Here is a 22065-nt window from a genome sequence, read left to right on the forward strand (position 1 = left end):
AAGGGACGGAAATCCCTGTACTTAAGTCTTTTCTTTCCTGTTAAGCTTTGATCACACCTTTTGTGTCCGTGAGATGGTAGGTGCCGATGTCAATCCAAACAAGTCAAATGAAATATACTAGTTCTGAGTTTAGATAATAAAAATCGTTTTCAATGTTTCCAACTGGGCGGCAAATGACCAGGCATTTTACATCTTGCGTTACAAGATAAAGATTCGCCCGGGGAAAAATCTGTAAGTGACCCAAGTCACCTGGTTGTCACGGTAACGACCCCTGCTGTCACAAAAGGAGTTGTCAATGGCGCGTCAAACGACACCTGCCACACGAGACGACAGCGCGAGCCCGACAGACGACAGCGAGGACGGCGTGCTGTAAACAACTATTTCAGAAACTTCTGAATTTCCTCTGAAATTCATCGGCGTAACGCATGAAGTCGGCTATTTGTGAAATGTGAGAGAATTTGGTGACTTCTAGGCAGACAGAAAGGGTGGCGACGATGAAACTTCGACGGAGTATGTCTGGGACAGAGGGAGGAGTACTGTTGCAAGGTGGGTGAGCGACACCATGTTCGATATGCTTGTAGGTAAACACAAACGTCCGCCCTTGGTAAGAACAAAACGTGGGTGATAGCTATTTTCTAAACAAGTCTAAGGTGTTCATAAGGCCTGAATTCAGGTTTTGTCGGCTGTTGGGGGTCTTCTTCACCAGTTTCACCACCAGAAAGACAACATGAACAGTGAACACAAGGTAAATTCCGCTGACACCTGTCACGGCCAAACAAAGGCGCTCGTGTGCCCAGGTCAAGGTGTGAAAACATATCGACAAAGTTTATATAAGCAATCGATTATCCTGAATAGGAGAAAGTTACCACTACAGTGGACTCAATGTCAAGAGCCAAATGCTTGCCGTCTTCTTTCATTGTGTGTTTGTTATCGAAGGAAAGCTAAGATAAAGCATACATGAAATTGTCTGCGAGTCTCCAAGGTAAATTATTGATTAAGCTTTCCTCCCTAGAGACCAATAAAAGGAGCCGATTTATGAGTTATCACCGGTAGAAGATGCTCACTTTTTGGTGGACATATAACTGTTTTATATTGGATCCTAAGTAAACGTGTCGTAGCTGTCAATTGCAAGAGTTGTTACACCAGGGAACCCCATGGTTAACTCCCATCCAACCAAATCTTCTCGAAGTACATGGTAACAGATTTTCCCAGAAGTCATAAAAAGGTGGATTGAATTATTAATGAGGTGTCGGCACCACCATTTTATGTGATTTACTACATGTAGTAGTTTGCCAGTCTTCCTTCCGTGGTTGCCAATACAAGACAGATATCCCTTTTACCGTTGAGTCAAGTTATGAGGAAAGAAATCATGTTCAGGAATCACTACAAGATTGGCTAGTACATCGAGTCGTAGCGATGCCGCACTGCACTAATGTACTACAGAAATTGGAGAGCCTTATTTACAATTCATCTCAACTTGATATTAAGCTTCTGTATTCATCTACGAATGCACAAGTTCGGACCCAGTCTACCACAGATAAATGCCTTGACCCTGTCATAGTTATGGTCTAGCTATGTCAGAATACTTGTGGATACATGTATAACACTCCACTCAGGTGCGAAATGTTTCGCCTGTGCAAATCCCCCAATCGTAATATAACTGTTATTTTTCGGAGGCTCTAATTCTATAAAAAAAATACGCAGGAGACATACGCAGGAGACGGTAGAGTCAAGTTTTAACAGAATATATTGACCTGGCTGCCAGTAGTGCCCCAGGCCATAGTTACCACGGCAACCGACTTAAGAAACACACTACCTGAGACTACGCATGTACAGAATACCATAACGTTACTTAAGCTTGTTTTATGAGCAATTTAGCATTTGTGTTTTTGTGTTCAAGCCTCTGGGACAAACAGCACCACGTTCGGTCTGTTTCTTTTGATGATTTGTCTGTTCTTGGTAACGAAAATCTTCCGTAAACAGGGAAATGTCGGTATAAACACGCCTTCCCAGGAAGAATGTTGTGCACCAACGCAGCTACTTTACTTTTGCATAGAGCCATAGACCATAAACAAAATTAAAAAGAGGCTCATTCACTCCTCTTATCCTGTTCGTCTTACCATTTGGACACCATAATTACTCTCTAATCAAGCATGCGTGTTACTAGTTACTTCGTGGGAACGAAGGACTTCCCCTGCCCCGTGTATCTGTATTGAAGCACCGCTCATGAAGCATGTCTGCCTTAAGTTTATCACTGGCTATAAGCTCAGTGGTTTGTTTGAGAGTTTTGAGGTCAGCTACGTGTAGGATCCTCTATATTTACGACACTCTGACATTCAAAGGTAGTTATATGTGCACACCCAAAGCAACACGTTCTTAGGCAGAGAAACACAGAAATAAATTACATTTTGTTGCTTTTCAATTACGATAACAACTGCCAAGCAAAGAAGTTGAACCGGTTTTCGTAGAACAATTTTCTGCTGTCATAAACTGATTTCATGGTATATGGAATTGACGAGGAGACAATGACAATCCGGCAAAACGGTGAGACATACCTCGTACCGAGTGATCAGAGACACAGAGGATACATTAGGTACCTTAAAGGCTGCCGGGTGCACTTGTTGTTCTTGTAACGCTATACTTCCTTCATTTAGGACACCGTTTTTCTATAATCAATAGTGAAGCTTTTCATGCCTTTATTCTAGCTTTGTTTGCTGACGCCACGTCCTAGATAGATTAGTAGACTAAGTCAACAAAAAGAATAGATGATTTTGTTTTACTCTATTCTGTTGTATCATATATACAGACAAGTTGGCATATTACCAATAGCTTAGCTGATCTGTACTCTCCAAGCAGAGGTTCAGCTCCGGCTGTTTTTGACGCATCTTAGTCGTTTTTCTTTCTATTTTGTACAATTTTCTATCATATCCATGGCCGCAGACATGACACGTCAAACACAGCCGCAGCCGAACCTCTGCTTGGAGAGTAGCTGATGTTGATATGCTTAATGGATTGAATAATTTCAGACGCTGAAAAAGTTTTATTTCCTTAATAAATTAATTGTTAGAGGTTTTGAGACTCCCTGTCACCATTTCCTGTAGCACTCAGTCTGCAGAATACAATGCAGCTGTACCGCCGATGTTTCACAATTCTACTTTCCCCTTGTAGTTGCAAGTCTTATTTTCCAACAGCGATTCATTTTTCATACCTGGACAATGCAAGGCTTGTTTGTCAACGTCAATGTCACCATCACAATTGTTTGATGTGTGTTAAGATAGAAAAGGCAAGGCAGTCTTGTGCTAGATCACATCTACAAACCGGCGCCTAGCAGGAAAATTGGCAGGCACGAAAAGTATTATTCAAACGGCAGCAAAGTCACAAAAGGTGAAACTAGAGTTCCACGAACACATACCTTTGCCAAATAAAACCAGGTTTGTTATGTAGAATGATGTCTGTAGACAAATGCGTTACTCATTTCATTTTCTTTATAATTAAATGCTTGGAGTTGGTTTATAAAATTTCGGCATTTATTATGCAAATTAGATCCCAATTTACAATTAATTGATATCAAATTGTATCAAGCATTACTTAAGCTATCAGCATACCAAAAATCATGATGATCCTTTGATCCATTCTTGACTTATATTCTTTCAAAGTCTTTAAATACACCTCTTACTCTCTTCCCTCTTTCTCAGTTACATATGTGACAACTTTGATGAAAGTACTATAATGGAATGCAGTGGATTTATGAACTTTTCCTAATCAATTATGCAAATTAGCTGTTAACTTGCATAATAAGTATCACATTATATAAGTCTTCATTTAGGCTATCTACATGCCGAAAATCATGACGATCCGTCAACACGTTAATATTTTCTCATTAATTATGCAAATGAGATCATCATTTGCATGATAAATATGTATTGACATTTCTGTCTTTCTCAGCTACATATGTGACAAGTTTTAAAGCCCTATAATGGAATGTAGTGAATTTATAAAATATTCTCATTAATTATGCAAATTAGCTGTTGATTTGCATAATTGTTATCTCATTATGTAGGTCTTCACTTACGCTACCTACATACAAAAAAACATGATGATCCGTCAACATGTTCATATTTTCTCATTAATTATGCAAATGAGGTCATCATTTGCATAATTGATATCTGTCGACATTTCTCTCCTTCCCAGCTACATATGTGACAAGTTTGAAAGTCCTATCATGGAATGTAGTGGATTTATAATTTTTCCTCATTAATTATGCAAATTAGCTGCTGATTTGCATAATTAATATACCATTATGTAAGTCATCACTCATTCTATCTACATACCAAAAATCATGACGATCCGTCAACACGTTGTAGAGTTATTCTCATCCAAAGTTTGAAAGGAAACCGGCGCCTGCAGTTCCAAAAAAGCCGCTAGGGGGCCCAAACTCACAGCACTTACTCTCTGCCTCGAGGGCTATCTACCACTCAAAAATCATGATCACAGCATGTCCAGAACACGAGATATAAAAAATTGAGGTTCTGATGCAGTACCTTAGCAAGCCGCTAGGGGGCCCATTATCGAACTTGACCTTCGTTTTCCCGACCCCTACCCACCTACCAAATATTATCGGGATCCATCCAAGACTTCTTGAGTTATGCTGTTAACAGACAGACACACAGACACACACACAGACTCACAATCCCAAAACATAACCTTAGCCATTCTGGCAAAGGTAATAATAATAAGAACGTTAAGCATAGAGCTGTGCATATATCTTATTATACACTGTTGTTTTCCGCTCCCGAGCAAACAACCCGACTGGGCCTGGTTTGAAAATGCAACCATGGCATTACCGGGATGCCTGTCATCTCAAGGAGGTTTTATTAATTCCTTGGTCATCCTAACTCACATGTATAGAAACCCGTAACGGAGTCTTTTCTTTTGGATACAGTTTCATTGAGTAAAACATGAGGCAAAAAATGACAACCTCCATTCTATCACTCCTTCTTCGACTGTCACGTTGAACAGATCGAGAGTTGATTCATATTCGACAGCTTTCTACTTTTTAATCTCTTTGCAAAGTTGTTCTGTAGGTCGTTTGCGGAGTGCCCATCCTTGGCGTGACAAATGAGAAGGTCGCAGCCCCTGTTGTCTATTGAGGTGTTCGAACCATCCTGTTTATGTTGTAATATCCTACCCGGGCCTGAACCATTTGTGAGGCCTATATTTAGCCCATCGCCGTATATATTTTGGGTTAACTGTAGTGTAGTAAAGATCTGCGACTCTTGACATCACTTTAAGACTTTGACGCACATCTTGAAGGCATCCGTGATGCGCACAAGCGTTCGTTAGTTTCTGTAAAGCTATTGAAGATACCTTGGAGATAGTATTGCGTCAACCTACTTTTGGTGGGAGTGGTTTATCTTGTAAACGTACCGGCGTTCTCCGGTTGCCCTGTCTTACATCTGTGGCGGTGATGCGGAGAATCAGAGAATGGGCAGGTGGGTGGCTTACATAAGGTTCCCATCTCCCCCACGGAGAGAGAGAGAGTCCTACACTTGAACGGTCCGGTGCTACGTCAAGAGATCACAGAATTACCTCGAAGCTCAGTCAATAAGACAGAGCAGGGAAAGAGGGGCCGAATGCCGAGCGAGGACGACCAAGGCTCTGAGCTGTCAGACTCAGGTTCGTAGATATCGTCAGATTGTCTTCATCTGTGCAACTGACAAACGCACAAGTATGTTGGTTTGCAAGAAACTGCTTCCGGACTGAAGGCAGTGTTTGTAACAAACAAGTTTTCAAGTGTCATATACGTCACTAGCAAACATTTCATGGTCTCAGACTCTATGTTGTTTGACGGAGACTGTCAACTTGGCATCTCACTTTTAATGACTGCGTAGAGTATTTTACACGTCATGGATGCAGATCTCCTCAGAGTAAGAGTGGTCCTTGTGCAAGTAGTCGCTTTCTAGTATTCATGGGATTCGTCATACTTGCGCTGCAGCAAACACGTTTCTGGGCTTCCACTGTCTAAGTCTATACGTGGTGCTGCTCTTTCTGTAGACAAAAAAATTAGACGATGGTGGAAAATAAATCACCAACGGTTTTCAACTTAAGTTGGATTAAGTTGGTGCATAGTATTGCACGTTCTTTCTTTTGGATATTCATAAAGGTGCACGTGCATGGATGTCATCTTCACAGAAAACATTTGCTTCGTCTTCGTTGGATGGCTCCTTTGATAATGGCATATGAGTCAACAATTTGTCTTTGCGTCCGGACACCGGTTAACTCCAAATGCTAAAGCCACTGTAGGCTAGTACATGTACAATTGTACGCATATACCTGATGCCAATGGCCCCCTCAGAACTTTGCAAAGAGCTGAAGGCAGGCCTGGAAGGGTCACAGCCTGTGGTGTGACACATTGTACTGTTTTTTTTTTGCTTATCTAAACCTTTATCATTCCCTCTCAACGACTTGATGCAAATTCAGTAGGTTGTTTTCTTCACGCTATATGTGCAATTCAAATGTATCTGTTTTCATACCGTCCACTTGACTCTTTCTGACTCGCCAGCGCTCTACATAAGCGACTTAACAGCGACAGCACTGGGATATCAGCGGTTCCGTACATAATAGCTGAAAATGTCAGGCTCCTGTGAAATCTATATCATTTCTGCCCTTGCTTCCTGTAATGTCGGTACCCATTACCGGGTCATGTTTCCGAGTAACATTCAAGCGAGATTATAGTGTAAACTGTGTACGTCAGATCACTAGTTTTTTTTACAGTTTACAAAATCCGCCAACATCTTCCGAAATACATGATATGCCCAAAAAACATTTAAACGATGTTTCCAATTTCACCTAAATCCTAAATATCATTAAGTACGTCATATTCCGCTGTATTCTGACGTCAAGCGAGCTAGCAATGACATTTGGCGCACTCAAGTTGCCATGGTAGCAGACGACAGGGGATCAAATAAATTGCTGCCCCAGACCTCGCTCTGATCACATCAGTTGTGCGTGTGCGGTGTGGGTGCGAGGTGTATGCCTTACGGACTATCCGCAGTGGTAGATGCACACAGGTAAATTGTTAAGCATTTTAAATTTCTACTCCCTACAGGTTCACATTCATCAGTTTTCGCACCGGCCATTCGAAAACCAGCGTTACAGCCATACATGTTGCCCAGCGCAAGTGTTGAATATTGTACATGTATTTACTGTTTAACATCATTGTCAATTGTCTGTGCTAGCGTCCAAACTATTCATTCTTTAAAACTGTTTGCCATATGGGACCTTTGTGTCTTTCTATTTTCTAGATTGTCCCTTCATATTGTGTATGACCGCTCTCTTAAGCTTCGTCTCTTTCACACTCCGAGTGGTGTCCACCCTGAAGAGTCTAATCGCCCACCTGTTGTCATGTAGCCTATAGCTAGCTCGCTTGCCCTGTAATCTAGCTGTAACCTGTAACATGCATCATAAAACGACATGATATTGCATGGCTGTGGAGTCACAAGTCATTGATAGACCTTCTTTGTGTTTTGCATCTTTAGAGTACATAGTTAGATATGTCATAATCCTTGTTATCTATACGTAATTTACATAGAATGTGTCAATAAAGATTTTTACATAAACTAAAGAGAATAATTACATATGACATTATGTCAATATTGACTCTGCGCATGACGCCCATATCCAATCGATATGAGATAAGCTTGTACGTTGATGAATTCAAGATGTTTAGAATCAAACAGCAAGTCATTTACGAAGGGTCATTCATGTGTCAAAACCATTCCATTCTAGCTCTCTTAACCCCTTTCAGGTCAGATTTACAACAAACTCCGTCTGCACGAAGCTCATTAATCAGCACTTACCAGTAAAACACGCCTGCCCTTTGTCCGGGGCAGGTATTTGATCTTAGTTGTTGAACTTTGTGCCGCGGGAGATCTCAGTCACGGTGGGTACTTCTGTTTACACGGAAACGACATATGCATAAAATAACGCGGTGAGGCAACTTCTGTTCAGTAGCAGGGCTGACAGGTGGTGAGTGCTTTGGTCATTTGGTTTCTTCTCTAGATTGTCAAGACTTATTCCAGGTATGTAACCTGCAATCCTAATAGCTCGAGGTAGTCGTGCTGAATTGGATACATATCATTCTCAATACGGTCGATATGTTGAGCGGTAAACAACAACAAAGCGAAGGGCCACATATAAGGTTACATCAGCTGGTGTACTGGCGGTGTGCAAATGAGTTCGTATTCACGAAAATGCGCGATTCACAAAGTTATTGCACTCGTAGGATTATTGTAAAACTGATCTGAATATGCTCATGCTATTCCATTTTGATTATCTGTGACTGATATACTTGTCCGAGTTCTTATAAGTGAGCTAAATGACTCTGAGGTAGCATGAAAGGGACAGATATAGAACAGGAAGATAATATTAGAACAGCATAGCATATGTCTAGTCTACTGGTCCCTAGTCTAGAAGTTAGCTTTAGATGCTACCTTGTTGGGTGGAATAAGAAGGATCCCACATTAGACAGACAGTGGCTATTTCATGCTTTATTTTCGTCAATATCTAAAGTATACTTAACATTCAAGTCTGTAAGACTGTCAGAACCCACTTCTTTTGCGGATATAAAGTTGTTCCCAGCTTTTGTATCCGGGAGTTATGCAATGTCATAAAACACACGGGGAAGTCCCCTTATTTCTGGGGTAAAATTTCCTCATAGATTTGTTGTTACTGTCACTTGTGGAAACTGTTGGCTGTATCTTTAGCTCTCGTGTCAGTGGGAATCTTTACAGGGGAATACGGAAGAACGTTAATGCTGCTAATTATTACATGGCCCATTTTTACTTGGAATGTTGCTATACCTTTTATGGTATAGAGTTCTTCAATCATCGCTTTCTTCTAGCACTGCTAAGTTTCTTGAAAATATGTAATTATCCACATTTTACCATAGGTACCCTTCATGATTTTTGTTGCACGACTTTATTTCAATTTAGCATATAGCGAAGTATTTTCTTGCTTGGCAAGTGATCAGAACTCCATCAATATTGCATACTGCACACAAACGTAGCCCATGGTGCTGCTTTCAGGTTATCCTCAAGCAGACGTAGGGAGGCTAAATCGTGACATTTTCTATTTGTTCTTTTCTTTGCCAAATTGCCTCGTCAATTTGACCCGGAGAGGGGCAGCTAGGAAAACGCAACGATTTAGCGCCCATGCCCAACGTTTGTTTGGAGATAAGTCTTCAGGCGCTAGGCCATAGTCTGCCATGTTATTCCTGCCTAGCATAGCAGTAGCAAGTCTACGAAAACCTCGACTTCCGCACTCATGTTCCAGTGCTGAAAAAGGAGGGCGAGATTTTCGTAGTTTTGCTCCTGCCTAGAAATTTCTGTTGTTTTTGTCTAATTTTCTCACCTATTTCCCCAGCTGCCAGCAAAAGATTGGATGTGCAAAAATAAGTTCCGTTACCGGGCGGGTCGTACAGCAATAGAATATTGATCGACGGGTACTGCCGGGAGCTAAGGCAGGAAAGTCGGAAACCTCAACATCGATTTTGTGCAGAGGTTGTGGGACAAAACCATACGGTAGTAAAGTTAGATTTAACACAACCCGTGTCAGCAAAAGCACAATGGCCTCTCGGTAAATGGTCTGACTTTCATGACGGTAGTTATGTAAACTTGAGGGTCAACGCCCGCTCGATTAGACCTTGGCCTCCAGGCGTATTTCACGCAGTCTGCACGTTTTTGACACGTGCTAGCGGTAATTTGTGAGAAAAGAATGACCTAAATAACTAACAAAGCATTCTTAATGAAGATGGGAAGGTTCTCCTACCGACGATAGAGTTACAAAGTATGTAATTAGAACGCAATCATGGTCAACGCACAATACAAAAGGCCAGCTGTGAGCTAGCTAGAGAGAGAGAGAGAGAGACTAACACAGGCACACCAAAAGCAACTCTATCTTTCTAGCTACAGTCTACAGACACAATGGATTGACCTTGACATTCATTTCCAAACTCTCACCAGCCCCAATGCCCTATCCCTGTACATCTACATACTTCATAGGTCTTCTTCTGCACGCTGATTGTTGGATCGAGTTGATGCTTGGGTGTCCCTAGAACTGTGTGGTATTCTAATGTTGTTTTGCCGACTTTGCAGAAAGGGTTTTCCTCACTGGGTTGAAATGCGCGCTGCAATTACGGTGACAATAGCATCTCTTTTAAATCTGTATAATGTTGACGTTATCGGATATCATCATGGCGTCTACAAAATCTACGAGAAACATGCTCAGGTGGTGTAGTGGACTAAGTGTGGCCGGCTCCGTACTGAATGTCGTGTCACGCATTAAGTCGACTGGTTTAATAATAGATAACATAAACGTTCATGTGAAATGTTACAGTGGGCAGGTCACAGGCTACACAGTTACACAGCTAGTATGCAGGTGGTACCATGGACACCGTCCGTATCGTCTTTCTTGTGCTTTTCAGCATCGTTTTATTGTGCTGCAAGTGGGTTCTTGCAATAAGTGGGAAGCGTTTTTCTTGATCAACAATTAAACGACACCACGTTGCAAAAAGACGAGGAATCGACCTAGATGCCTGCTCATGTGCCTGTGTACAAGCGTGAATCTGTCACTCTTCTGATACACGTACACTGGAAACGGTTTTGCATTCACTGTACTCGTTTGGTGATACTTTCCATCTAAAAACGTGGCCTAATGATCAATATCCATTAAACACCGAACAGGGTCACACAACTATAATACAAAATTGCTCTAACCTAATCTTGTTCTCCTTTCATTTTTCAGATCTTCGCATAGGTTCACGAGGGAAAGCTGACCTACCGAAGTCGAAGACTCCCGTCCGGCACTGTACCTACAAACCGCCAAAGTGGGGCTTCCGAGCGGATTCACCTGCAGTGGCGTCTCAATCTCGCCAAGTGGTGTCCCAACCTGAGGAAGACAAACTGTTCATGATGGCGTACGGCACGCAGGTGAAGATGCACATCTTTCATGGCGAGGGAGGCCGCAGTACGAGCAGCTCCATACTGAGGTCTATCAACCAAACCCCGCGGCTCGGCGGCAAGAAAGTCCGCTTCGCAGAAATCACCAATTCCCTGGACAGAGTACAAACCAGAATCGGCCGTCCTACAACCAGGGGAAATAATTTCTTCCGCGCCGACGAAGTCTGGGGGCTTGAGGAGAACAATAACGACTTCACTAAGGAAGGCGGCCTCCTGCCGAACATTGAAAACTCGTCCGATTCAAAAGACAATTTGGATGTCGGGCTGCAGAACTCCAGAAATCTGTTCGGGATGAAGAGCGGAGAGTATGAGGAGAGCACCCCGAGTTCGCGTAACCAGGGCGTGTGGCATAACGTGCCGCCTCCCACTCCACAGAGCTCGCGCATCACCTACGATCTGAAGCTGGTGCGTGCGCAGAAGGAGACGAGGACCAGGGAAGGCCTTCCAGGTGTGCTGATCTCACAGACACACCGGCCTCACCTGGTGACCAAGGACAGGTCGTACGTCATGGACAGGTAGGGAAAACCCCTGAGAGCTATGTCATTGAATCATCCCTCGTCCTCCCCTTTGGCAGTGTATACTACATTGTTTGGCAGTATGAAACAGATCATGAAATTCATGACTTGAAATTGTTCACCTTTGATAATAAGACAAAAATAATGTTTGTTTTTTGCTCAAGCTGGAAAATAGTACAGATGTAGTGGTGGCGCACTCAAGTTGACAAACTCATATTAGCCCCACCATTATACATAAACATTTATATACAAAGACATAAATGTAAGCAGTATAAGCAAAGATACAAAATGTTACAAAATATAAAGAGCTTAACATTAATCGATGCCCACCAAATGTTATGGCTCCTGACCTAAAAATATAACCCTTTGGTGCTTTCTTTTCGTACAGGTGGGCTGAGAAACAAGGTCTTGCACCAGCAGTGCAGAAAGCACCCGTGGTCTACGGCAAGGGTCGGCAGGTCCGTATGGGAGCGCCCTCTATGGAACACGAGATGGTACTGCAGGAATTAGACGGTGGTGGCCTTCACGATCACTTAGACAACGGACTCGACGTCGGCACCTCTCGGGAGGTGAACGGAGTGATGACCGATAACGCTGCCCCTAGGGAAAACCCCGATCAGCCCGCGACCAAGAACTTGTACTCCGTGTTCGGGGATCACGATGTGGAAAAGACCGACATGATTTGCCGCTGGTTGGAAAGGTGTACTTACTTGGACGGCGAGGAGAAAGAGGAGGAAGAGCAGGGAGTAACCACGGATATAATCGTCCTCCCGTCTATCCTGCAGGACAGGACTTCGTAGTGCCGCCTCGCTAAATAAAGTAGGAGGATGAGTTCGCAATTGATGTCAGAAAACTTTCGGACGCCGAAAGGGACCATTGGAGCACTAGATCCTTACGAAAATTCGGCCATCCATTTCACTATATCATAGTAACGTCACTATCCTTATTTGGAGACTTGTTGCTGTAAGCTGCACCGTGTGCATCGATCCCTCCATCGTCTATCCGTCCATCCGTCTCAGCAACATGAATAACGGATACGCATCTGAGGCGTTGCCAAAAATAATATATTCTTGATAATGAAGAGTTAATGACCGACCTCGTTCATTCAGTGGATTTATTCGGTGGTTATAGCAAATGACCAGGCCTTATGACGAGTCATTGACCCTTTAATGTTCGTAGGCACTTTTCCGTATTCTATTGGCACCATACACCAACCCTCTTCAAGGCTCTTGACTGATCTTGACTTGCAAAGGAAATTTCAACGCCTTGAGATTAACCAGACAATAATGATTTTGCAAACGTTGCTTAACTGAGTTGAAGCACGATGGAATAACATCAGATTTCTTAGTATTTACTACTACTGTGGATTTGTTTGTTGTTACTATAGGAATGTCAGCATAAACAATTGTGTGAGAATTGTGTCCATCATGAGAAGATTTGAGCAGGACACAGGTGATTAAAAGTTATCGGAGACATGAAAGATGCGCAGTTTGTTAATTTGTGTTGATGTTTTCTTCTATAGTTGGTGTGAGTTTGTATTAAAGGTATGTCAAATCCCTCTGAAAAGAAAATACCAAAGTCAATACTAAATTATCCGTACATTAAATCGAGGCAATAGAGAAAAGTCCCCAGTCAACAACAAAAAATTATCAAAATCAGTTATCGACAATGTCAGCCAAAGAAGGTACATTTGACGAGAGTCACACGACAATGTAAATCCTCACCGAAAAAATAAGGTTCCCAAAATCATTGTTCTGCGACGAATCCCGAAGGCATGTTGAACCATCACGCTTCGGTAAAGTCGTGTGGGATACCTGACGTGTTTTGTGGATAATGAGAACAACGTAAACACACATAAATTGGATTTTCTGGCCGAAAATTGAAAGAGCCCTTTGTTCTGACGATGATTTCTGAAGGCCAGCGAAAACGCAGCCTCGATCAAGAAAATAGAGCTGCACGATGTAATCATGATAGATTCAGAGGGGGAAAGTTCACTGCTGATGTGGGTGATGGGGCGATCTATTGTATCTAGAAAAGAGTCGTCCTTGGTTTTATGCTGTAAAAATGGTGCGACAGGGCATGTATTTGCCTTTTTATTTTCATACTGTGCTCTCCTCGTCAATAGCAAATTGATTATCTGCATATAATTGTAAAGAAAACACTCATACTGTAAAAAGCGCTTGTCTCACTTCATTGCCGCAAGTTTAAAATTGCGCCAACTTTGCAAATTTACACAAATTTTCCCTTGCAATAACACTGACGTGCGACAGGTAAAAACGTCACAACTACAAACAAAATGGCCATGCACGGAATGTCACTTTCTCAGTTTCTACTCTCCAAATCAGGCAATCACATTGTTGGAACTGTACAAATGTACAATGATTACAATGATTAATATACATCAAACAGAGGTTGCAGTGATTGCGCCTATCAGCGATTTTTTACGTTAAAAAGATGCAATTTCTGCCACTTTGCGAATGCCTTCCCCACTCTGTGTTAATATTTGGCTTTTGCTAGCCCGTGTTAAGGTACATGAACCCCGGATTCATACACTACGTGCCCAGTTGGGCACACATGCTTCTCATCAGTGACGTCAGTCGGACTGGAATGCCGCTTGCGATGGCTACAACAGCTTCCCGTTCCTGGGGACAAACCATTTATCACGTACGGTTCGGTTGATCATCAAACTGTCACAAAAATACGCTAAATGATAGTTAACCAAGGAACTGGATATGATTTTGGAAAATGATTCAGTAAAGTCTCTAAAATCATATCCAATTTCTTAGTAACTACTTCCAGGCATATCTTTTTACCTGGATGTCTTACCTTCATCGACGTGGCAGAAATTTTGGAGATATTTATTATCAACTGGTTTATTAGTGCTTTGCTGGAACAGTGGGGTTCAAGTGTCACCAACTCGCATCTCCTGGTGTTTCAATGTAATAACCATTGCTTTTGCTTGCAAACGGTTTGTATCATATGGAGGTAGCTAACGTTATAAACTTATATATTGCACCGTTAGTCCAATAGATGATCATCGATGGCATGGTTGAAGACAAAAAGCAAAAGAAAAGAACTTAACAACGATAGATACATCGTCAAAATTTGTTTTTAAAAAAAGAAGAAAAAACGAGTTAGAAACGTTTCGCACAGTTATTGTCCAAACATTACCAGGAGTTCTGATTTATGGAACTGCATGACCAAGCATCATTAAATCTCCATTGAGGACAATAAACGTCACTATCGCGCACCGTAGTTTATTGTGTGTTAAGCGGCTTGGATCAACTCCCACAGTTCTTTTATGGCAGCAATAAATAAACTCGCTGTTACGCATTATTAACAGTGGCAACAGACAATACACTTCTTTACACGAGAGGTAGTTTTGTACATTGATTTCGAGAAAATAGGCCAAAGATTGTTGATTCTTCATGAGTCGCTCCGGTCACTTTATCAAGAGTAAATGCACGATAATGCTGGTTTGTTTCAAAGCTCAGCCGGATTTTGCCCCGTCCAAGCTTATTATTCACCAGAGTTTACAGTGTTAATTATCGTGCCAGAATCACCCGGACAAACCCAGAGTACACACCGCCATAATTCTGCTACTATAAACTCCCGCGGACTTTAGCCCCACAGAGTAGGCTGGCACGAAGAAATACATTAGTCCTTAGAGGCAACAAAAACACTTGACAATTCTACGTAATTTTACAGTAGGGATAATGCATTGTTTGAAATGAAAGACACATTCAGCATGACAAATAAAGATGTATTGAAGAAAAATGAGTCATACCATACCATTGCATAAACTAGAAGCATGTCGTATTTGACCGATACAAATGTCTTTATCATTTACAAAGATGCAAAATTAAAAGAATGAACTTGTTGTCAATGTTAATGTGAAAAAAAATCATTATATCTATAATAGTATAACAAAGTGATTAGGCTTTAAGGATGAGGTAGTACGGTAAACAAAAACACCCACCTTCTATTGCAAATGCATAATTTTTTTCTTTTTGGACAGCGACCTACGACGTGATTTCAGAATGCCCAATATGTACTTGCTTTCATAGGTCAACTCGCGGAGGGAGGGCGAGCATACCTTCTTGAAAAACGACCAGACTGTACCTCATACTTGGTGTTCTCTGAGTCTAGAAGACACGCGATGTATCGGTAACCAGAGTTTTCTACAGGACCAGGACGTCTGTCGATGGCTTTGTGTATATGGCGTAGTTCGGCTAGTGGATACTGTTAGCCCAATCAAATTAGCGCGCATATCCCTGTGCGCCTAGATTGCTACACTCGTGCACACTGCGGTTGTCAGACCTGGGAGTAACCTGAGACGTTTTCTCCGAGCAGTTCGTCTGAGAAAAACGGCATGGCGTGGATCGTGGAGTTGTGCTCAGTTTGGGTTTAATAGCAGTTGCTGTTCATATTCCTAAGATGGAGAAAAGATAAGACTCAGTGCTCAGGTGAGGTTATCATGCTTCGCTTTGTGTGATCTGTTGTAGTGCATGTCTGATGAACATCTTTTTCAGATGGTTGATGAAGAAGAAGAAGGTTGGAAAATGCATATGGAAACTACCGAGTAGCCATAGTCGCAGTGGAACGTCAAGAGAGAGAACAAACAATCTCTGAACAAGAAGATAAATAACGCATACAGCGTGATATTGGACCAGCCAATCATATTATGAAGTTCTGTACAATATAACGTTACGTTATTATGTTGTACCAAGAAAAACTCCGGTAGTTTGCCAACCAAAATATAAAACTATCGTGAAGCCTCCGGGATGAGCCTGCATCACCTTTTTAGCCACTTGCACTAGAGCTGTGCATACTGTAGTGACTTGACTTGTCTACCGATGATACTTCTCCACAATCCCAGAAACCTACGCATTGCTAGGGGGTTCGTGCTTTGTCTTACTTCTACTGAAGATGTCTTCTCAACTCTAGTAAAATCATAATCATTTAGTGTATTGTACTTTGTAGCGACCCCAGTTTGACTCTCACTCACTCACTCACTCAGGTCCGCATGCTCCGGGATGGAGCGTTTGACCTCTATCATGATATCTGTCAGACTATGTCAGACTATACGCTGCGACTTGTAACAGTCCCTACTCCTACTAGTCCTAGTGCTACTATACTGGGAAACCTGTTGCACCTCTACTAGGGTACTAACGTTAGTAGTAGAGGTTATATTTTGGCACCTATTACGCCCCCACAAGCGAATCACTGCCAAAAGCCCATTTGCTCGGGTTCGCTTAAAAGGCTGGGCTGTCTACCAGGCCAGGCTACCTGGCCTGTCTACCTGGCCTGGCTATCACGTCAGGCTACTCAGATCCCCCCATTCATAGCCCCATCATATGGCACTCAGCCAAAATAGCTGATTGACAGGCATAGTAATTGCTGATCTCCAACCCTGCTAGTGCCAGTGACCCAAGGTTGCCCTGTCCACCACTGGCTGGGCCCTTTGGGAATGTGTCTGGGAGGCCTTGCTTGCAGCATGTCAGGAACACAAGTACCAGCACTGTGTTTGTGTATGTTTGTGGGTGTGTAAATGTGTGTGTGTGTGTGTGTGTGTGTGTGTGTAAGAATGGGCTTGCCAGCAACAGAAATTTGTTTCTTTACTTGAATATCTATCTTCTAGAACAGAACTATCTCAGCTTATGCAACAAGAAGGGAGAGCATAAATCACTTGCTCACTGTAAAGCTAAACTTGTATTGACCAAGGGGGGTACTGTATAATTACATGTACCTCCTTGTTCTCTATGCTAGTATGCCATGTTGATATATATACAATCTTAGTAGTCACATAGCCTTTTTGAGGCTGTGGATTGTTATCCACTGTACAATTTTTTGTGTCCAGGACCGAGCCCAATCCTCTCCTTCCACTGACAATACTCTCTCCAACCCCCTTGTACAAGTTGGAGTGGGGAAAGTACTGTTAACAGATTTTGTGACATGTCAAAGGATTTGAACCCAGGACCTCTGTTTTCTAGGTCTAACACCCTAAAGCATTTACCGAACACAGTACTGGTACAGTACTTGAATGTGTTCCTGACAGCTGCAACGAAGGCCTCCCATACCTCCCATACACTTTCCCCGAAGGGTCCAGCCAGTGGACACTGGCAGGGTTGAAAATTAGCAATTACTATGCCTGTCAATCAGCTATTTTGGCTGAGTGCCACATGATGGGGGTATGAATGGGGGGATCTGAGTAGCCTGACGTGATAGCCAGGCCAGGTAGACAGGCCAGGTAGCCTGGCCTGGTAGACAGCCCAGCCTTTTAAGCGAACCCCATTTGCTCCATGTGTCGGGTGTTTGCGGAGTAAATCAAATTGAGCAGCCAGGTTTGGTTCTTCGTGTTGTCTTAATTGGATAAACGTCGCTGTTGATGTTTTAGGGTTCGTGTAAAAAGGATCACCATTGTTCAGAAAGCACAATGCGAGTGAAAGTGAGTGTTGGGACTGGAGAGTCTCTTTCACTGCACTTGAAAACCTAACATGGTGTTCACATTTCGGGTATGACGTAGTAGTTCTGGCCCAAATGTTTATCACATGAACGATTCCAGAACTAAAGGTCAGCGTTTCCGAGAAGATTTAGCTCAGGGGGACCGTTCGTTAATACTACAGTGTACGTTTTAGGTTTTGTTTTCGTATCTGGGGTTTGCTAACTGAGACCCCCATCTATATTATAAAAGAAACTTCAGACGAATTGTGTGTAGTGAGTATTTAAGTTTCATGTGTTAATGTTACTCAGTTTTCGTAATAAAATACTTAGTAATGGCCTGTAAAACACCAAGTACTATAAAGCTGGTTTAATACCCTGCCTTGGTTTATTACATGTAGTATGGGGCTAACTTATATGTCGTATCATGGCTCTATGGTCGTATTTGCTGGACAAATGGATCAGGAGTTGAAAGCTTTTTATTCTACATGGTAGACACGATATTTCCACCACGCTTGGGCTATGACTGTTTCTGGCCATTTTGGCCGGCTGTCAGAAAAGGCCAGCAATCAGCGACCCAGTACAAAAAGAAATGGCCAGCAAAAGTGCCAAAAAAGGCCATAGAGGGCCATAGAGAGCCTGCTATGGAGGCTAGATCTATGCACCGTGTCTCCACGTTGCAACATGGATTTATTTTGATAAGGGTTGGTCCAGAAAGCGTTCTTGGGTAGGTGACTAGGTCATTGTGTCGGACATATGTTCTTCAAGCTGCCAGGTTGTCCCTAAATGTGTTTGTCTTGCCGTATGACTCGATCATCAATCCCTTTTTTTTAGTGAAGGTCACGGTCTTTTCCTCCATTTAAGTGCTATTTCGGTATTATGTTCTAACACAGCTGTTCCTGAGACGTGTAACTTTAGACAAGGGAGTCTACCGGCTGGAAAAGTTGAAGAGCAGTGTTCTTAGGAAACGGAGATGAACATATTGAGTAACTCAGTAAGGGAATATAGAACGGAATGCAATCTGTAAAACGATCATGCATCAATTTCCACTGTTTTGGACACAGCTTTAATAAGAATGAAAATATCGTCAAACTTCGAATTCAATTTTCTTGGACAACTCACTTCTTTTGAAGTCCAACTTCAGACCAGGTGCTGGACCTGTAATATTGCAGGAATACTCCTTTGTAGCCTTGGCCTAAAGAAGGCTACAAAGTTTTAGCTTGAAAGTGTTGTCCTCGAGACCTGTAAGGACAAGCTCAAGTTGTCACAAGCAAGAAGTGATATCTATATGGCATGTACGAACGCAACCTCGAGCTCCCTCGCCTCGTCGACTTCGTATCGGCATACCTGGTAGCCACGTATGTCAGAAATTCTGAATCATAGCGGTAATATTTTTCTTACCTTCATGCAATATCAACATTCCAGGAGTCGCATGACCATTCATGTATCACCGATATACAAACCTCAGTGCATGTCCAAAACTTGTTACTAGGCGAGTCGTTCCTAAGATCGTGCATGACGACACTCAGTTCAGCAGCTAACGACTCAGTTTTGTTAGCGCCATTTGTAGGTTCTCAAGCGTGTAAGGACCCCTTGTGGAAGGGCTGTTGTCCGGCTTTGTTAGAAGACCTTAGAAACCCTTCGGTTCGCGGGGATAACCTGTACGTAAGTTACGGTGGCTTGCACATGTTTTCTACCTCTTGACTTGAGATATGATGGAGGGCACACTCCGTATAACTGCATTTCAGTCATTTTAGCGATAGTCATGATTTATTTTTCACATAGAACCGTACGGAGCCAGCGCCAGTTTTATCATTGCACATCTGCACTGTGAAATCAAAGAGGTTTAAATATGAACCTCCTTGGTGAAATGTACATTGTGACGATACGAATTATGTCCATTGAACGAATTCGATTCTTGATGTTGTTTTGTTTTGTCTGGTATGTCTACACTGTAGTATATGACGTGTTGATAGCTTGCCTTTATTTTGTTCTATCGGCATTCCCCTCTAGGACGTCTACCGGTTTGTCCCTAATTATTTTCGTCATGCATCATACCAGAAAGGATTGCAGCTTGGACCAATAGAGCTCGAATCCTAAGTATTAGAAATGAATACATTTCCACACGCCATGCTCTCGACAATTTCGGTCCTGTTCCATCCCTATACCTCGGACATCACAGTCAATATCTCCTTGGGTCTGTAGACTCTGTACAAACGTCTAATCTTACCTTCACTACATTTGTGCTTTTGTATTTTAGGCACGTTCAAGCGACCTTGAAATCATTTCTTTGCAGATGGATTAAAGCCGAGGCTGTGAGCGACCGTTGGTGTTGTACAGGGGGAGGGACAGTACGGTGCCGGGGATGAGTCCATTGTTTACACCTGAGATAAACAGCACATACTTGATGCGATCGTGAAATGGACGGATTGCGCTGGGTTTATCTGTGGTTTTTGTGAGACAGTAGTGTGTTGTCACTCAAATACTGTGGTTTCTAGTCTATGGAAACAACTTTAAAGATTCCTTGCGGGGATTTCGACAACGCCCTTATTCAATGTCAGCACGTGTGTGAAATGTACAAGGAAATGATTATCGCACTTTGGCCTCAGTATGTAGTGATATACCAATATCATATATAGCCTGTAATCCTGTATGTACCATTTCAACGTGTATATAGTACAAGGGATTGGCTACCATCTCAAGAAGACTATTTCTGAGTGACGGTTTTGTTTTGTTTTTACAGGACTATTTAGCGGGAAGACCAACTCGCAGGATACCTTCACGCACTATTGCACGTCAGATTCCTACCTGAAGCGTCACGACAGGGATTAGCACCAACATATTCTGAGGATGATTCTGTCTTGAGGTTTGGATAGCAGACGCACCACAAGACCGCCAGATCTGTTTTGATGTTTTTGGAAGCGATCTTTGGCCTGTCAAGTTCAGCTGTTTACGTTCACTTTTACTTTAAGGCAGGGTGTCGTCACGAATACCTCACCCGTCCGATTGCTGACTGTTTTGACAACGTTGTGAGAGAGGGATCCCGATGTTTTGGTGAACCTAACACAGCCAGCATGACTGTGGAGTCTCAGACCGCGCCAGGCCCCAGTTTGTTTGGTCGGCTGTTTGGGAAGGGGATAAGTGCTACCCAAGCGGAAAGTTTGTCTGGGAGAGAGTCCGGGCACGAGCACCCCGCACAAAAGGGGCCCAAACTTTCTTTCCTCAGACGATGTAGATCAGAAACGGAACAGTCACTCTCACCAAAGATAGATTCGATAAATAGTCGGAAAGATTCATCGAAAAGTAAGAAATGTCTGTCATGGCCTGCTTTGAATATAAGAGAGGACACCAAGACGCCTTCAACGATTTCTCAGACTCACAGAAGACACGGAGAGAAACAGGGAAGGATCTCTTACCGGGTTACAGGCAAAGTCGACCAAGGATTTCATGGATCTAGGACATTCTGTGCACCGCCAAACGATACAATTAGGAACTGCACTTATAAGTCGCAGCTGTACACACCGTCCCGTATGTGTGAGGTACCTGTGCAATACTACCGAGACCTTCAGTGTGGTCTGCCGCCCGGACTCTACATGAGGCCGCCGAGGCCGCCCTCTTGGCACGGCCCGAGCTTGGAAAACGACAGCGCGAGTACGAGAGCCATCAGTCCCACAGAGAGCACCTCTGGACAAACTCATAAACACAACGACCTAGAGTGCCTTGGTACCAAAGGAAAACAGACACACAATCAGGGGAGTAAAGGTAGATTGGAACAAAGTCCCGGAAGGCCACGGCTAGAGTTGGGAGCCAGACCGAAAACGTCGGCGGACTCTGTCAGAAAGTTTCCCCCGCAACACAGACTGGTACAACGCGCACGCATCCGGCGCACCCGTAGCGAGTTCCTGAACGAGAAGGAGCTTCCCGATGGAGAATTCACAGTCAGTCTGTCCGAGCTGGAACCTTCTGACTTCCGACCACAGATCACTGCGCATGCTCAGCAGGACGTGCGGGTGTACTGGGACGAGAACAAGCGGCGCTGTCGGCAGTGGCTGGCCGAGGTCAGTGCGCAGGCGCTGGAGGACGTTCAGGAA

At 43.0% G+C, this 22065-nt stretch overlaps 1 protein-coding gene across 5 annotated transcripts; it reads left to right on the forward strand.

Annotated features, from left to right (window-relative positions):
* Nucleotides 1-297: 297 nt before the first annotated feature.
* LOC118414520 lies at nucleotides 298-13013 on the forward strand. 5 transcript variants are annotated; one of them, XM_035818598.1, is made up of 3 exons: nucleotides 298-546; nucleotides 10804-11533; nucleotides 11922-13013. In XM_035818598.1, exons 1-3 carry the CDS (start codon nucleotides 495-497, stop codon nucleotides 12331-12333), a joined length of 1194 nt encoding a protein of 397 aa, XP_035674491.1. In that variant the 5' UTR covers nucleotides 298-494; the 3' UTR covers nucleotides 12334-13013. The 5 variants fall into 5 exon arrangements, with proteins under 5 accessions (XP_035674491.1, XP_035674492.1, XP_035674493.1 ...); XM_035818599.1 differs by lacking the exon at nucleotides 298-546 and adding an exon at nucleotides 5362-5676; XM_035818600.1 differs by lacking the exon at nucleotides 298-546 and adding an exon at nucleotides 6983-7070.
* The last annotated feature ends 9052 nt before the right edge of the window (nucleotides 13014-22065 follow it).

The sequence above is a fragment of the Branchiostoma floridae genome, chromosome 4 (assembly GCF_000003815.2).
Source record: "Branchiostoma floridae strain S238N-H82 chromosome 4, Bfl_VNyyK, whole genome shotgun sequence".
Classification (NCBI taxonomy): Eukaryota; Metazoa; Chordata; class Leptocardii; order Amphioxiformes; family Branchiostomatidae; genus Branchiostoma; species Branchiostoma floridae.

What these genes read in the sequence shown, in the direction of transcription:
- LOC118414520 (XM_035818598.1), top strand. Translation starts at nt 495, where the DNA reads ATGAAACTTCGACGGAGTATGTCTGGGACAGAGGGAGGAGTACTGTTG. An exon ending in GGGAGGAGTACTGTTGCAAG is followed by an intron (nt 547 to 10,803) that starts GTGGGTGAGCGA and finishes TTCATTTTTCAG; the next exon opens with ATCTTCGCATAGGTTCACGA. An exon ending in AGGTCGTACGTCATGGACAG is followed by an intron (nt 11,534 to 11,921) that starts GTAGGGAAAACC and finishes CTTTTCGTACAG; the next exon opens with GTGGGCTGAGAAACAAGGTC.